The sequence below is a fragment of the Danio rerio genome, chromosome 21 (assembly GCF_052040795.2).
Source record: "Danio rerio strain M-AB ecotype USA chromosome 21, GRCz13ab, whole genome shotgun sequence".
In the NCBI taxonomy this organism is placed as follows: domain Eukaryota; kingdom Metazoa; phylum Chordata; class Actinopteri; order Cypriniformes; family Danionidae; genus Danio; species Danio rerio.
In genome coordinates this window covers 33543582-33562382 of record NC_141041.1, presented here as the reverse complement: position 1 = coordinate 33562382, position 18801 = coordinate 33543582, and the positions used below count along the sequence as shown (strand labels likewise).

General features: G+C 37.0%; 3 protein-coding genes across 8 annotated transcripts in view; all 3 read left to right on the top strand.

Moving 5' to 3' along the window:
• The window catches only part of LOC147838885 (putative E3 ubiquitin-protein ligase HECTD4), a 63902-nt gene extending 57023 nt beyond the window's left edge, over positions 1–6879 (top strand). The window contains exon 12 of the mRNA XM_087301700.1: positions 6785–6879. The gene's annotated coding sequence lies outside the window, so the exon portion shown is untranslated. The remainder of the gene's footprint in view (positions 1–6784) is intronic.
• Positions 1–18801, top strand: part of timd4 (T cell immunoglobulin and mucin domain containing 4) — a 1098921-nt gene that overhangs the window by 570546 nt on the left and 509574 nt on the right. The gene's annotated exons all lie outside the window — the stretch shown is intronic.
• The window catches only part of LOC147838884 (putative E3 ubiquitin-protein ligase HECTD4), a 54552-nt gene that overhangs the window by 15284 nt on the left and 20467 nt on the right, over positions 1–18801 (top strand). For 2 of the 6 annotated variants that reach the window (XM_087301703.1, XM_087301710.1), the window contains exon 1: positions 18046–18376. Coding sequence is in view for 4 of the 6 variants with exons in the window: in XM_087301704.1 (XP_087157830.1) it covers positions 1031–1320 (290 nt within the window). In the remaining 2 variants the exon portion in view is untranslated. Of the gene's footprint in view, positions 1–1030; positions 1656–5424; positions 5572–6605; positions 6880–9072; positions 9224–11143; positions 11253–18045; positions 18377–18801 lie in introns of those variants that run through there. The other 4 variants (XM_087301711.1, XM_087301708.1, XM_087301709.1 and 1 more) reach the window with 4 other exon arrangements.

Sequence of the window (18801 nt, the reverse complement as noted above, 5' to 3'; positions counted from 1 at the left end):
AGTTGTGTGGCAGCAGTGTGTGAATAACCAATGTGCAAATTACAGGGGGTTTGGGGAGGGTTTGACCCCCTCCAATATTGCTTGATCCCCTCTGAAGGACTTTAAAACAAGACGTATGAGAGGTGGGTCAGCACGTTAATAGTAAGAAAATGTTAAGTGGAAATGACTTGACAGTATATGGTAGTTCGTCATTAAAGCATGTTACTGTATACCACTATAATCAGGCAATATATGAGTGATTAGGAAATAGCTTAAAACACTCTTGATAAAATCTTATTTGTCTTAGTTTAACTGGGAAATAGGTCAATAATATTAGCCCCCCTATAATAAATATATATTTTATTTCCTTTCATTTATATAGCATTTCACGGCAGCCATATTGCGCATCAGCTGATTGGTGGAGAGGAGACAGATTAATATTAAGATTAAGCCAATTATAATATGGGGATGGTTAGGAGGCCAAATTTGGCCAGGATGTCAGGGTGAAACCCAAACATTTTTTTAAATCCCCTGGGATTTTTAAGAACCACAGAGAGTCGGGACCTCATTTAGAAACTAACATTACTTCCAGCAGCAACCTAGCTTTTCTATGTGGTCTCCCATCCAGGTACTGACCAAGCACAGCCCTGCTTAGCTTCAGTGGGCGACAATGTGAGAGCTGTCAGCTTGCTTTTTGATTGGCTACAGAATTTTAAGTTCGTTATACAACGACTTGTCTAATTGACCTAATTAACCTAGTTAAGCCTTTAAATGTTGCTTTAAGCTGAATACTACTATCTAGAGAAATAGCTAAGAAAATATTATCCACCGTCTCCATAGAATTATTAAAGAATTATGTATAAGAGTTGATTTTGAAAAACGATTTCACAGATAGGCAAATGATTTTGTATTTAGTTGTATATTCCTTAGTAAGAGTCTAAAAGTAAGTGATTGAAAATAGGGTCGGTGTGCACACATCCTATGAAAACTTCAAGCAGGCGCTCGATCAAATGTGTGAATGATCTGCTTTTATCTCGATGTTTCTCAACAGTGCCAGAAGAGAAGTTTTTGACGCTGGAAGTTTTCCACAAGTTTACTCTAGACAGAGCCAAGCAGGACATCCGCAGTGTTTGGCGGGCGATCCTGGCCTGTGGATATGACCTGCACTTTGACAGGTTTGCAGGTTTTAAAATGATCTTTGGCTTCACCACATCAGCGCTCACATCACATATATCACAGAAAAACAGGCAACACAAATACATTCAATATCATCACATAAACCACATTAAAAACTCAATTATTAATGAAATTTTAATGGCAGTCGACACAAAGGACATTTGATACACAGTTTTCTTTACTTGGGGCAGTCTATGTCACGGTTGCAGGTTTGTGCGCTCTTCTGGATTGTCTGTTTGATCATGTGGGTTTGTTTTGTTTTTGTTGTCCACGTGTATTTGTTTTGGTCATGTGTTATGACGGCACTCAGCTAGTTTGATTAGCTCGCCAGCTGAGGCTCATTATCGTGCCTATATATGGGCGACATTTTCTGTGTGGAGTTACCACTAGACCCTGTTTTCCTGCCTGATCCCTGCCCTGTTTTCTCCTAGTCCTAGCACCGCACTCACATCCTTGCATTTATTTTGAATGTGTCAAATAAATATTATTTTTCACTCGCACTTGGATCCATCTGAACATTTATTTTACTGTGACAGTCTAAGACGCCTTTTTAATGGCAAAAGCCTAGATGCTATATTTAAGGGATGGCAACAATCTTCAAGAATGACGTGTGCTTTCTGTTTAATTCTCATTTCAAGAGTTCACACTTAGCTGATGATTTACAAAGCTTATTTGGCATGCTGTCCCGGGAGAGAGCCCCGAGCTCAAGGGCTCCTCGAGCCCGGGGCTTCCTTCCGTTGGCAGAGCAAGAGGGGAGCCCGAGCTTGGTGGATCTCAGAACCCCCCTGCCGCTGTAGCTAAGGGAACGTAAGGGATTAGACAAGCTTGATTGTTATGTATGTTGAATGTCTTTGGATGGTGGGAGGAAACCGGAGAACCCGGGGAAAACCCACGCGGACACGGGGAGGACATACAAACTCCTCACAGAAACACCCACCGGTCCTATGGAACTAGGGCCGGCAGTATTCTTGCTGTGTGGCTCGCAGTGCTAACCACTGGACCGCCGTGCCGCCCAATCACAGGTAAAGGAGGAGAATAGGGGAGGAGGGGGGTTTCTTCCAAACGAAGATAAAGTGAACTGAAAACTGAGGCTATTTATAATAGCTTAGGGCTCATATGATTGGAAGATTAGTGATTAGCAAATGCGAGACTGGCCGTGATAAATCATAAGCATGTGATCCTCTCGAAATTAGTTTATGAATAAACTTCACTAAGTACATTTCATTTGGTTGTCTTTGTGTTTTACCTAAAATTACGCTGGCAATTTTTACTACTCGGCACAGTTTTTGCTTTTCTTTAATTGGCAACAGGCCATACCATTCATTTTAGGTCAATGCTGTCATGAAATTTGCTGTGTTTTTTGAAGACATTGGCATCTCATCACTACTCAGAAGGTTTTGGAGGCAGCTCTACATACAAAAGTCTTCATTGTTCAAAAGATGTTCATTCTTTAAAATTATTGGCAGGAGCTTTGATTCAACCCCATTTTAATTATGCCACCTCATTTTGGTATAGTAGCTGCTCACAGAATATGAAGGGAAAATTACAATCAAAATGCTGTTTACATGGTCGTCTCTTAATAAGAGTATTATCTTAATCATATTAAAAGCGGAGTAATGGTGTCCGTGTAAATGTACTCAGTTGATGTCGCGAGCTGTCAAATACAGTGCATTCTGTCGTGTTTCCCCTTTAAACACAACTTTTGTAAAGCGTCTGCTTCACGTTGCTCTGTCAGAATCCTTGTGAAATATAGCCATACTGTAGAACGCTTAGTTAAAGCAAATTTGATGAACGAGATCATGTGTGTTGAATCTGAAGGGAGTCACTCCGGCTGTTCTGTCCTGCGTGTGTCATGTGTGTGCGTGTGTGTGTGCGTGTGTGTTTTTGTGACATATCAGGAAACAAATCTGTATAATGATATAACACAGGTATTACAAAAAGGAGGTGAAATATGAGGACATTGGTGATGTCCTCATGTCTCAAAATGCTTATAAATCCCACAGAATGAGTTTAATCAGAGAGTAAAGCTGCACACTGTCTCCTGTGATGGTTGGGTTTAGGGGTGGGGTGGGGTGAGAGCAATACAATATACGGTTTGGACAGTATAAAATGAATGGAAACCTATGTAATGTCCCCGCTTTTCACAAAAACAAATGTGTGTGTGTGTCTGTCTGTCTGTTTATCTGTTTCTGTGTGTGCGTGCGTGTGTTTCCTCGAAACAAGAACAAATGCCTAGACATCCGATGTCACCGTCTGTATACCTTGTTTAAATGTATAGAGATGGTGTGACCAAAGTCCCTGTAAGAATTAGTCTTTGGTCTTCACTGCAAAAAATGCTTTTCTTACTTTTTGTCTTGTTTCTAGTCCAAATATCTAAAAGTTCTTAAATCAAGAAGCATTTTCTAGACAAGCAAAAGATATTGTCTTGTTTTAAGAAATAATATGCCGAAATGAAGTGAGTTTTTCCTCAAATCAAGCAAAATAATCTGCCAATGGGGTAAGCAAAATAACTTTATCACAAATCAAAAAACAAGATTAAACACTCACTTCATTTTGGCATTTTATTTCTTAAAAGAAGACAATATGTTTGTGTGATTAATTGCAAAACAAAAAGTGTGATTAATTAGTTTTTTTTTAATCGATTGACAGCACTAATGTTTTTTAAAACTGAGAATGGTATGTAAAATGTTTAATAATGTGGTTTCTAGTTATTTGGTGAACTGTTTTCAAATGGTGAGGCAACAGCATTCATACAGTACTAGGGGTTTAGATTTTAATATTTGTTTATTTAAATTTAGAAGTGTAGTGGGGAAAAATACGTTTTTATATACAAGTGCAATCATGTGGAACAAATTACCAAAATCGGTCAAGGAAATAAAAGACTTAAGGAGGTTCAGAAAAGCTATGAAAAGATGATTGTTTGATGAGAATAATTAGTTTGCATAGTGGACGAGGATGTTTTATTTGATATGTTACTTGATTGTGAATAGGGTTGCAGCTGGAAGGCCATCCACGGCATAAAACATATGCTGGATAAGTTGACGGTTCATTCCACTGTGGCAACCTCTGATTAATAGAGGGACTAACCCGAAAAGAATAATGAATGAATGAAGGAATAATTGTATTTGTGAATTATTTTGTTCCTGTTAAAAAAGGTGGAGGTCCTGTTTGTTTTATGCATCATCTTTATTTTGAAGCCATACTTTGTTTTATTTAACTGTGAGGAATGCAATGGAAACAAGTCCAGGGCTTTATTGGGTTTTTATCCTCGACAGTTTTTATTTCAGAATGTATGGGATTCTTGTACTTTTGTACAGCTTGTCTAAAATCTGTCAAATAAAATCAAATTCAATTCAATTTAATTCTAATAATGAATAAAAATAACTAATTATATAACTTAAATAACTAAAAAAAAGTATCATCAGGTCTTAATGTATTTCCTAGTGGTCCTGAGAGTGTTGATACCAATTATGCCATAATCAGCTTTTTTAGCTTTTTTTTTTAAGTTTTTTTAGTAGAAAATGGAGTTTTGAGATGGACTTTGCATTGGTGCAGTTTGTGAACCATCTCAGCCGTCACCTGGCCATCACTCCTGCCCGTCTGCATCCACATGAGGTTTACCTGGTCGCCAGCAAAAATGGCGCCGATCCTGAGGTTGCGTGTCGGTTAAGCAAGTCCATCTCTGTGTTATCTTGTTCACAGATGAAGAGTTCAGATGCAAAAGCCTCTCAAGGGCTGTCTATTATTATTATTATTATTATTTTATACAGCTGAAGTCAGAGTTATTAACCCCCCTGTATATCTTTCCTGCAATTTCTGTTTAACAGAGAGAAGATTATTCCAACACATTTCTAATCATAATAGTTTTAATAACTCATTTTTAATAACATATTTCTTTTCTCTTTGCCATGATGACAGCACATAAGATTAGACTAGATATTCAAGACTCTAGTAATTAGCTTAAAGTGACGTTCAAAGGCTAAACTAGGGTAATTAGGTTTAAGTTATAATTTTGCAACTCATTGTATAACAGTGGTCTATTCACAATCCAAACCGAATATAGCTTAAGGGGGCTAATAATATTGCCCTTAAAATGCTTTTATTCTAGCCAAAACAAAACAAATCAGACTTTCTCCAGAAGAAAAAATATAATTGAAAAAAATATATAAAAAAATTTAAAATTCCTGAATCTGTTAAACATAATTAGGGAAACATTTAAAAAAGAAAAAAAGGGATGGATGTGCAGTGAATGTGATCGTGTCCCCACAGGTGTCCCAGTGGAGAGTTTGCGTCTGCGCTTTGCTCTGCTACAGTCTCTAAACAGCAAACTTGAGAACTTCTTTCTGCCTTTAGTGGAGCTGAGACTCACACAGACCTACCAGAACAGCATCGCCACGCATCTGTGCAAGGCCAAAGGTCAGTATTCAAATAACAGGCGTTCAAATATAATCTTAATTATTGTTAATCCGGTAACACTTTAGAATAATGGTCCACTTTTTAATGTATTTAGTAATGTCGACCAAGGATGAATAGTCTTGTAAAGTATTTATTAATCATTGTTCATCATTTACTATTGCATTATTTATTTATTCATTTACCTTCGGCTTAGTTATGGAAATAGATTTGTTTCTTTTTTCAGTTCAATCAAAAATATTTAGTTTTAAAGAAAAATTTATTACGTAGTAATTAAAAAATAAAAGATTTCCAATAAAAAACACCTTTAATTAAAAAACTTATGTCAATGATAATAAAATATTTTGGTGACAAAGTCGCTAAGTTGGCAACACTGCCGGTGACTCCAGTCCAATCGCGAGAAAACGTAATGGCCAACCTGTGACCACAATCAAGATTGACCAATATAATAAGGTTTTTTAGAAGATGCCGCCCACTGAGCTGCAGTTTTTAACTCGTAAAACTTTTCAACTCGCAAGCAAAGATTTTAGCAAAAGCAGAACTAATGAGCACACAATGAATTAATCTGGTGGTAACTGCATAAAATGGCAATAGTTAATTTTTTGCAGTGTGAATTATTTATTTTAATATTTTTTTATTATTTGAAATCTTTTATTTTTTAATTGCATTGTACCTAATTATGGTCAAAAACTTCATTTTTGTTTGAATAATAAAGACACAAAATTTACCTCAGTGTACATGGGTTCAAAACTTTCAAACTCACAAGCAAAACATTTCAACCCGCAAGCAAAGATTCTAGATGTGCAATAAATGACAGCAGAACAGTCTGGAAAATCAATGAGTGTGCAATGAAAATTGTGGAAACTGCATAAAAGGACAAGTGTATTTAGTATTTAAAGTGAGTTTGAAATAATCCGATTGCCTTACCAATGATTACAGAGAGACCAGCCGCGATCAATCATATCACATGCTCCTCTCGAAATTAGTTTATGCAACTTCACTTAGTGTGTGTGTGTGTGTGTGTGTGTGTGTTTCAGGGAGCTGCTGCGCTGTGAAAGTGCTCTGGCTCTGTACTGCCGCATGGCCCTCCTCAACATCTTTACCCCCAAGAGTCCTCACACATTCACACACCTCTTCCACATCCCTGCAGTGCGTGACATCACACTTGAATATCTGCAGCTCCTGTCCAATCAGCTGTTGACTCCGCCTTTGCCAGGTGATGTCATACAAATATGTTGATGAGCACTATTTTACATGCATAACAGCAATGTTAGAAGATTTATAAGAATAAAGTGACAAGATTTTAAAATAGTTTTTGAGAATTTATTAATATTTACTAATGAGCAAAAATGATGTAAATACACATATTTGGAAATTAAGCTTTTTTAAAAGTGTTTAAGCATATTTTAGCTCTTAGTTAATGCATTAACTATCATTAAATAACAAAGAACAATTCTTTTGTTTTACACTGTATATTAGTGTTTATTAAGATGCTAAATGTCATGTTTGAGGGAAAAAGTTTTCTTTTATTTGAAATTGAAGCATTATTTAAATATTTGTCGTAAGTTTCCTTGAATACAACAAGTTGTTGAAGCATTTGTGTTTTTAAGCACTCTACAATAAGCTCCCATTAGTTCACATTAGTTTGTTCACTTGACATGGATTAGAATGTTTTTGAGGTTACTTTTAATGTACAATGTATAATTCTAATGCATAATTCTAATTTGTTAAATCCTATTTCTTAACATTATTCACAGTTAAAGTCAGAATTATTTTGCCCCCCTTTTTATTTTGTTTTAATTTTTTAAATATTTCACAAATGATGTTGAACAGAGCAAGGAAATTTTCAAAGTATGTCTGATAATATATTTTTTCTTCTGGTTTTATTTAGGCTAGAATAAAAGCCGTTTTTAATTTTCTTAAACCCATTTTAAGGTCAATATTATTATCCCCTTTAAGCTATTTTTTTGATAGTCTACAGAACAAATCCTTGTAATACAATAACTTGACTATTTACCCTAAGCTGCCTAGTTAACCTAGTTAACCTAGTTAAGCCTTTAACTATGTCACTTTAAGCTGAATACTAGTGTCTTGATAAATAGCTATTCAATTATTATTTACTGTCATCACAGCAAAGATAAAATAAATCAGGTAATAGAAATAATTTATTAAAACTAGGATGTTCATAAATGTGTTGAGATATTTTTCTCCGTTAAACAGAAATTAGGGGAAAAATAAACAGGGTGCTAATAATTCAGGGGGGTAATAACTCTGACTTCAAGTGTATGCAGCATTAACAGTAAGGACTTTTTGTACTGTATTTATGTATCTTTGTTTGCATGATATGCTTCACATACAAAATATTGTAAAATTATTTATTAATCATTTTAGAAGGAGTTATTTTGTTTTTAGTCCACATTAGCTCAGGTCCATGAAATAGTAAATAATATTAACAAATACTGTTGGTTTTAAAAGTTATGATAGTACAAGGCGCAGTAGGTAGTGCTATCGCCTCACAGCAAGAAGGTTGCTGGTTTGATCCTCGGCTCAGTTGGCGTGTCTGTGTGGAGTTTGCTTGTTCTCCCTGCGTTCGCATGGGTTTCCTCCGGGTGCTCCGGTTTCCCCTACAGTCCAAAGACATGCGGTACAGGTGAGTTGGGTTGGCTAAATTGTCCATAGTGTATAAGTGTGTGTGAATGAGTGTTTGTGGATGTTTCCCAGAGATGGGTTGTGGCTGGAAGGGCATTCGCTGTGTAAAAACGTGCTGGATAAGTTGGCGGTTCATTCCGCTGTGGCTACCCCAGATTAATAAAGGGACTAAGCTGACAAGAAAATGAATGAATAAAATAAAATTATTAAATATAAATATAAATATAATATAAATATAATAAATATAAATTTATTATAATAATTGCATTGCATGTTCTCCCCGTGTTGGTGTGGGTTTCCTCTGTGTGCTCCGGTTTCCCTCACAGTCCAAACTCATGCGATATAGGGGAATCGATTAACTAAATTGGCTGTAGTGTTTGAGTGTGCATGTGATGGGTGTTTCACAGTACTGGGTTGTGGCAGGAAGGGCATCCACTGCGTAAAACATATGCTGGAATAGTTGCTGGTTCATTCTGCTGTGGTGACCCCTGATGAATAAAGAGACTAAGGCCCCGTTTACACTAATGCGTTTTAGTTTGAAAACGCATAAGTTTTGCTACGGTTACGCCATCCGTCCACACGATGCCAGAGCTTTCGAGTGCCGAAAACGGAGCAGAGAGTGCGCGAATGGTCACGTGATATACGTTTTTGGTGGCATAGTGTGGATGGTGATATGTTCAGAAACGCTAAGTGAAACGCTAGTGTGGACACATTGTATTTGATCTAAAACACCGTATTCAAACTAAAATGCATTAGTGTAAATGGGGCCTAAGCCGAATGAAAAATGAATGAATGAATGAAAGATGAAGTCATTTCTCATAATCTGTCTGCTGACTCTCCTGTGTGTGTGTATAGATGGCCGGATCAGCTGTAACTCTGTGCGGTTGGCTATCAGGGAAATGCTCAGAGTGTCCGCGAGTGGCTGAGCGTGGCCATCAGCAGAGCTCTGCATCAGGGAGAGGACAGTCAGCTGGAGCTCACCAAACAGATCTGCTGCTTCCTGCAGGTACCACACACACACACACACACACACACACACACACATATATATACATCATCATCATCGTCTTAAAACAGGTTTTCGGGAATTCGGAAGACAGCAAAAACAAAACACGTCACATGACCTTCACATTTGAAGTTTATAACAGTTTATCAAACATGTTTTTTCAATATACACACACCGGCCACTTTATTAGGTACACCTGTCCAGCTGCTTGTTAGTGTAAATTTATAATCACAAGGAAGCAACTCAATGCATTTAGGCATGTAGACATGGTCAAGACAATCTGCTGCAGCTCAAAGCGAGCATCAGAGTGGAGAAGAAAGGGGATTTAAATGGCTTTGAACGTAGCATGGTTGGTGGTGCCAGACAGGCTGCTCTGAGTATTTCAGAAACTGCTGATCTACTGGGATTTTCACGCACAAACATCTCTGGGGTTTACAGAGAATGGTCCGAACAAGAGGAAATATCCAGCGAGCGGCAGTTCTGTGGGCGCAAATGCCTTGTTGATGCCAGAGGTCAGAGGAGAATGGCCAGACTGGTTCCAGCTGATAGAAAGGCAACAGTAACTCAAATAAGCACTTGTTAAACCGAGGTCTGCAGAAGAGCAACTCTGAATGCACAACACGTCCAACTTTGAGGTGGATGTTCTACAGCAGCAAAAGACCACACCAGGTGCCACTCCTGTCAGCTAAGAACAGGAAACTGAGGCTACAGTTTACACAGGATCACCAAAACTGGACAATAGAAGATTAGAGAAACGTTGCCTGGTCTGATGAGTCTCCATTTCTGCTGCCACATTCGGATGGTCGGGTCATACCTGTCAACATTGGGCTGTAAAAATAAGGGATATGCCCACCACAATAAGGGATAAAAATCCACAAATTGCTAAATATGTTCATTTGGAGCTGTTTCATTGTAAATAAACAGTTAAATGGTCAGTAATATGTTTTAAATTTATTTTTAACAAAATAAAAATAAAAATATACATTAGCATCAAATACATTAGCAAACAGTTCAGCTTATTAAAATGAATAGCTATTATAATGAAATAAAATCAAGCTATAAATCAATCACATTAGTCGTTTCTCCACTGTATGACTTACACATTCTGATTAAAGAGCAACGAATGAACCTCTCACTTATTAAGATTTTTTCATTACATTAAATAAGAGGTGTCATTTAAAAAAATGCACACATCTAACAATATAATGAAAACATTGACTGCTTTCCTATATTATGCTCATTTAAGACGAAACTAGTTGTGTTTGGGGAAAAAAACACCAACATCGACATCTTTATATGTTATTATTATTAATTATATGTATATGTCTGTTTAAACACGCACCCAAAAGCAAAACTTTCTCTCCGATTCAAATCGCGTGTACAGAATCCGTTCGGGAAACAGCATCAGTTTATCATTATGGAGCACGTCAGCTGACGTCACGGCACCTGTAATCAAAAGGAAATGGAATCGCGCCATTTTTAATATTTAGCGAAAGCACAGAAGACACACGTTTTAGAGCAAGGGGCGACCCCTGGTGGTTCAGCTGTATGGGTTGCGTACAGGGAGGCTCGCTGTTCAGAAAAAGACTGAAAATACGGGAAAAATACGGGGAAATACCTTTACGGGAAGATAGCAGGATAGAACAGTAAAATACGGGAGAATCCTGGAAAAAACGGGAGGGTTGACAGGTATGGGTCGGGTCAGAATTTAGCATCAACATCAATAAAACATTGATCCATCCTGCTTTGTATCAGCAGTTGAGGCTGCTGGTGTTGGTGAAATGGTGTGGGGGATATTTTCGTGGCACACTGTGGGCCCATTAGTACAGCCCTGTATACTAAAGTATGTACATGTTTGTGTATTTGGTGAAAATATGCTTAACATGTTTTTTTGCTGAATACATCTTCTCTGTACTCCAGAGTGCGCCTGAGCAGTTCACGCTGGAGGAGATTCCCAGAACCAAGTCAAAGGTCAGCATGGACGTCAACTTTTCCGGCTCGTCTCCTGCAAAGAGATTCAACTCAAAGAGTGAGTTAAGAGCACAGTAAGGGGTACAGCTGTGGATCCCCACATTTATATAGCGTCATTTTTGTGACACTGTTCAACAATAATCACAGTTTTTGCATTACTGGGAGGTTGGGGTAAGGGTAGACAATGTAACATACAGTCCGTAGATAAAATTACGTATTGATTTTATAAAGGGGTCTTAGGCCCCGTTTACACTAATGCGTTTTAGTTTGAAAACGCATAAGTTTTGCTACGGTTACGCCAACCGTCCACACTACGCCGGAGTTCTCGAGCGCCGAAAGGGAGCGTTTCGAAAACGCTGGAGAGGCCGTTTTCATTCTGAAACGCTGCTGCTCCGTCTCAGTGTGGATGATGGAAAACGGAGACATCTGAAAACGGAGGCGGGACTGCAGACATTCGCCTCTCTGATTGGGGCTTTTCCTGAATATTAAGTAGCCTAACACACACAGTTCAGTCCTGCATTCTCTCCTTGTAAGTTCAGACATCGCAAGTTTGATTAAGGCTGCAGTCTCTTCTTCTCAGTTTGATATGGAAAACAGACTATACCGAGGACACGGGTAAATCTTCAAAGGGAACAGTGTACTTTATAACTTCATTCACATCACCCTGGCTACGTTGTTTCACTTTCTCAACAACAAAATGTAAACATGATTTAAGGAACTGCCTATTTTCATTTTAATATTAGCAACTTAGACAGCAGAAATGTTGAGGCGTCGTGCTGCACGAGCGTCATCTTCACTGTGTGGATATTTATAACAAAACGGAGCCGATAACAACTGCCTCCTTTCAATTTCAGTGAAAATACGAAACATACCCTCTCTTCTGCTGAATATCAGTTTTAATAATCGATAATGGCCATTATAAAAGTATAACATACAATAAGTTTATACATTATAGGAAATAAAGGCAAGCGATCAGTCAATATACAGAATAGGCTACGTGGTTACATTAATCATTAACTTATCTTTGAGCTTAGCCAAAACACGTTACCTGAGAAAAAGTAATAGATTCCAATGACCAAAGTCAGGGAATATGTCGTTAGATAAAGACAACAAGATGATTGAAATATCCCGTTTAATAAATATAGTGAGATTAGATCCAGCGGGAGATGCTTGATGAGAAGTCCGACTAGCACAGCTCTCATCTTGGTAGATAGGCTGCAGTGCTTGCCCGAGAGTGTCTGTGTGGTCACGTGATGTGCGTTTTCAGCGTTTTGGTGTGGACGGAGAGCAGTTCAGAAACGCTGGGTAAAACGCGAGTGTGGACGCGGATCGTTTTCATTCTAAAACGCCATTATAAAACTAAAACGCACTAGTGTAAACGGGGCCTGAGTCTCCTCTGTGTGGGTTTATGACTCCTTGTGCCACAAAGCCTGTGCCTGTGTGACACCTCACTTATCTAGAAGTAAGCCAGAGATGGTTGCCTAAACTTCAAAAGACATTCCTGTCCCCCCTTCCTCCCGAGACACACAGACACACAGGGACACACACACACAAGGCTCCCGACGCTGAAATGGACTAAGAAATGTGTTTGCAGTGTTGGGGAGTAACTAGTTACATGTAACGCCGTTACGTAATTTAATTACAAAATAAAAGTAACAGTAATTAGTTAGAGTTACTAAGAAAAATATGTAATTAAATTACAGTTACTTTTGAAAATGTGAAAGATTACAAATGGGGTTACATCTAATATTTTTCTTTAAAACTCTGTAATATGTTGAATAATCTTAATCTGTTGCTTTGCCTGTTTTGACATTGCATGATGGCTTCTGCTAAGGCCATTTATTCAAGCGCTGATGCTTTTGATTTGCGGCGCAACCACAAGCGTAAATCCCCGGGGGGAACATGTTCATTGTCCTCCTCACCAAATAAAATATATAAATATATATAAAAACGCACTCTCTATTGTGAAAAATATATGTGTATACCTAAAATAATTGTCTTAGTAGGAAAAAAACCCGCATTTATTATTTAAAAAGCATTTAGAAAGAGTTCACCACCGCTTCCTCATAGTGGTTTGATCCACTGGCAGAGCGTCTCACCTACTGCTCACACAGCCTGTCACACTCAGACACACAGACAGACATACACAAAAGTTAGGTGTGTGGCTACAGGTCAATGTTGAATTTGAGTAAGTATGGTGTATAAATCACATTAAATAAAGTGATTCTCTTCAATGTAGTTAATGCAGAATCATTTATAAATTAGTTGCGGCAAAAATGCAGATTACCGATATCCATGAATCTGCTGTATTAGCGGTTAAAATGACTCATGTAGTTAACGTATGCTTGTTTACGTTAGCTTTTTGCATACGTTAGTGCACTGCAGAATAATACGCCAAAGCCGTTTATCATGCATTGTTTCATTTGTGACGACTTGGCATAATGTTAACTAACTAGCCCCACTGTATTTTTTGTATAATCAATTTTAATTCCGTTCTTAAGTGACTAAAGTAATTTAAAATATAAAATGTCCTTGTTTTTATTGTTGTGATGATTTTTATGATACTTTTTCATTCTTTATGTAAAGCACTTTGAATTAGCATTGTGTATAAAATGTGCTACAGTATAATAAAACTTGCCTTGCAGTGTCATGAACTAGATTAAATGATTGAGGTAAAGTTGGTTTTATATTCGCACATTCATTCAGTGACCGCTCCATACATTGTTTACCATGGTTTTTTTTAATATTCAAACTGAAATCTCATGTAAGTATGACTTCAAAACAACATTAATAATAATAATAATAATACATTTTATTTGTATAGCACTTTTCCTACATACATGGAACTCAAAGCATTTCACAAACAACAAACAGGCATTGTAAAATAAACCAAATAAAAAAAATATATAGACAAATAAAGCAAAATATATACTCAGATAAAAGCATACATGTACACGCATATATGCATACATCTACACAATCACACACAATAATCTTTACATACATGCACACACACCATACATGCATATGTACATAAACCTACACAATTTATATAAATTGCATAAACTTTACAAACTGTTATATTCATACGCAATTTTATAAAGGTGCGTATTAACAAGCTTTTTAAAATCATAAATTCTGGGGGATTCTTTCACTTCATTTGGGAGACAATTCCAAGATTTTGCAGCATAGTGAGTAAAAGAAGTGCCGCCAGATAGCATTAGATTTACAGAGTGAAATTCTAGAAGTCGAGCGCTAGAAGAGCGTAGCAAACGGTTTGGATTATATTTTGGTAAGCAGTCAGAAAAGTAAGAAGGTGTCATGTTGTGTAGTGCCTTATAAACTAATAAAAGAATCTTAAAATCTATTCTATTAATGCTGCTGTGATATGTTCTCGAGTCTTCAATTTCATTAAATCTCTGGCTGCTGTATTCTGTATCAATTGCAGCTTCTTTATAGAACCTTTAGGTAAACCAGTATAATAATTGCACTATTAATTGACTGTGAACAATGCTGTACTTTGATGGTTGTTGGCTGCTAATATAATTTTACTATTTAGAATTTCTTATGAATACTCTTCTGAGATTATATTATTAATGAGAGACTAGATGTGTGAATATAAAACCAACTTTACCTCAATGATAAAATGACATAGAAAAGGAAAATGGACATAAGATTATTTTTCAGTGCAGTAAACAGCAAGTACAAAAAGTTCACATATTAGGGCAATTTGGCTTTCAGAATGAGTGCTTATGAAACTACTAATGTCACAATATTAATCACAGGCAAAGGAGAAAGAAATAATTGAGGAACAGGCAGAGCAGGGTCAGTCAGATGTACAGTGTCAGGTAAGGGTGTTGTGCTTTATTGAAGGGATAATGACAATTCTTTTGGGGTGAACAATTTCTTTTTTTATGTTTTCTGAGTTGTGGCTGTTTAGCAGATGAACCTCACAGGCTCGCCAATTTACAATATGATCTCTCAATTTAACAAGTGTAACGTAAACCAGTTAGTTATTATGAGTATGGAAAACGTCTTTTCCTGCATTTATTCGGCTTCAGGAGTCTTCTGTTGACTGTGAACAACACAACAAACAATGCAATAAATAGTTTTACAGAAAAATTGCTTTGTCATTGAACCTGAGAAAAACTTAGAAAATAACCATAATGTAGTCTCCATGCTGTAATATGAACAATAAAACTATTCTTAAACTGTGGGGACATATGTTTATAAGTACAATTCAGCTGTATTATTTGTGCCCCCTTCAAAAAATCTTTAAAAAATTGCTTATAAGAAATTTTATATTTATTGTCCTACTGTTAAATCAAATTAATGGCCATGGGCGCACCATGTCTAATCCTCTTTGCCATTGAAAAGCATGAGGAAGCATCTGCAGGTATGTAAGCTAGCGTTTATTTGTTTTATAAAAGCAAATGGTTTTTGTCGTTATCGTGAGTGTACAGAAGTAAAAACAGACCCTTTCATTTCCCATGATATATTATGAGTTATCGATTTGTGAATTTCAGGGCACCAGCAGACTCCTCTGGCCAAAGTAATGTTATCACATTAACAGTGTAGCTAGTTTAATTACATTTCTCAGTAGTGTGACGGTAGCGTCACTAAAAATCAAATAGCTTTTCACAGTAGGGAAGCTATTTTATTAGTGAAGTAGCGCAGTAGTGTCCACACAAGCTACATTTACCGATCGCGGATCAATACTGTTTAAAATGTGTAACACCTGGTTTTATTGGATTTTTTGTTTTTGCTGTTATGTACTATAATTTATTCCTGTTTGGTACAGCATATTATTTACAGTAAATAATTGAAATGAACAGTTCTGACTCATATGTTTCATTGGCAGTTTTATTGACCACTAAGATGCGATTTGATTTGGATTTAAGTGGCTTCGATTTAAAAAAAATTTGCAAAAATTAGGTGTATTTTTTATTGCAAATGCCACATAAATCACCTGCACAACTAAATAAAATTTTGATTTTGTAACAACAGTAAACATGTTTTTGTGATAAGGTGTGGTTTTGTGTGGTTTTGTGGTCTGTTTTATTTCCATTGGCGACTCCTAGAGGCAGTTGTGTTAAATTCTTCTCTACAAAGTGTCTGATCCTTGCAATGGCAGCTGTATGAGACGGGTTCATATAGTAGGTATGTAAGATTTCCATACCATACAGTTGACCAGCTAAACATTAAAGCGCTAATTGCAGCAGTCAATGTAATCTGAGCAATCTACCGCACACACATTGCTATAAAGACACTATCTGAAGATGAATTTGCATGCGTGAATCAGAAACATTTCCATTCAATAAATGTGCAAATAAAATATGATGCACAAACTTATTGATGATTCCTACTTGTCTTTCTCTTGATAAATAGTGGGCAAAATCTGATATGTAGCGGGGGGAAAAAGAAGAAAGAATTTATCAGACGCTGGATTCGAGCCGAGTTTACGCTCGAATTTGTCTGTACATGATTTCATGCTTCTTATGAGGTGCGCCACTGAGACCGCTTAAGGTATTGCAACATTTTTCAGTTATAAACCAGACTATTTCTTTTTTAAATGCACTCAGTGCGATGTTCAGACCCAACTGTGTTAACCGTATCAGCTAAACTCCCACTCTATTTTTTTCTTTTGTTGTTAATTCCGGAGAACAAACTTGCAAATAACACCGCTTTTCTCCGGTCTACCTCCGAAAGCAGCACCTCCATTTCACATTCTGTTCAAAGTTTCTCTTTTTGCTTGATTTTGCCGTTGCTTTTTCGTTGGGTTTTGCCATTAGCATAGTCATTAGCATATTCATACGGGGGAGGAGGCAGGGAGGGGTTTTGTGCTCGTGCATGTTGCGCTCAGTTTCACGTTCATTCAGATGTACAAAAGAATATGCGTGAGATTCGGCGTACGCAGTGTTTCATACATCTGAATTTTTTTCTGCGTACGCACATTTACAGCTTCGTGCGTACGCAATGTTTTAGTAAGATTTCCACGCAAGTCTTCGTACATGAGGCCCCTGCTCTGTATAAATGCTTGAAAATTATTTAGTTGAAAATGTTTATTAAAAACTTAAAAGTACTCAAAAATTAATCAAATGTAATTAGTTACTTTACTTTTATAAAGTAATCGAAAATTACAGTAACTTATTACTTTTTAAATAGGGTAATTTGTAATCTGTAATCTATTACATTTTCAAAGTAACCTTCCCAACACTGTGTGTTTGTAAACTGTATTTCAATTCTGACTTTTCTATGTAAATTTCTCTCTCGTGCCCTTTTTAAGACACTATACCAGCTAAGAATATGTGAATCATGTTGATGTATTTCTTAAAACTGTCGTGTTTAATACCGTTAGGTTTCTCCTGCCATTTTACAACACATGATGCGTAGCGTGTGATCATAATCTATACAGCTTAAATCAGTGGTTCTCAAACTGTGGTACGTGTACCACTAGTGGTACGCAGGTTTCCTTCTAGTGGTACGCGGAGAAATAAAAAATGTCTTGTACATGCTACACATTTCAAAAAGTATCAAAAATTATGTATATAATATATCATATATGACATATAGCCTATATTTCTGAGGTAATCTGCCACGTTTTTTAACTGTGCAGAGTTGTAGCTGCTTTACTGGGCCTACTTATCTACTGTATTTCAATACTGCTCATTTTGGTGGTACTTGGAGAGACAATTTTTTTCTGAGGTGGTACTTGATGAAAAAAGTTTGAGAATCACTGGCTTAAATGATTTAATGCTCTGAGTTAATGTCTCTTCACATGCTTTCGGACGGACCCTTATTTTGCATATTAGCGGTCCAGAGACAAAGAAAATCTCCCGCTCAAACTTTGCCAGGAGACCATTGGTCAGTCAGTAGTTGACATGCCACCACAGTTTAAAACCCAGCTGCGCGCACAACTCTGCGCAGAAGATCCAAAAGAAGCTTTTCAAAAGGTGCGCCCCCCTTTTGAGGGGGCAAACCGCATTTCTGTAACTGCATGGCTCGTCCGAGCCCATGTTTTCTTATTTTTTCAGCAAAGTAAAACTCAGTTTAAACTCAGTGTATCCTCCGACCTGCATTGCAAACTCCACGCATCAAGAAAGGACATCAAAGGACTCCGTACCCGAGTGCATCGGAAGAAACTCGCAAAAAGAGAGAGACAGAAAAATCCTAAAACTCCAGGTATTTGGTTATGCGTTAAGCCTGTGCCCCTCATCAAAAATGTGTTTTTTGTAATCTTGGTGGTCCTGAATAAATGTGTGGAACTGAGGTAGATTTGCCATTCTTTCACCTAAACTCTCTAATTCCTCGCTTTTCTGTTTCTTTTTGTTTTTTATATGTGCTATAGATCCATATATAGCCTATATATCTTCAGTATACGTTTGTTCTATGTTTGTGCGTTTGTTTGTTATATGTCAGACTAGTCAATAAATATTCTTATAATCACGTTGGATTGTATTGTTTGCCTCACAGAAAAAGTCACTGAAACGATTGATTCCTTGCTACAAGCTATAATAAGTTAATCAAAACTTATAAATGATTGATCTACAAGGAGTAGTAATAATTCCCTTTCTAAATAAATAGATCATTACAGAGTCCGCTTGGGC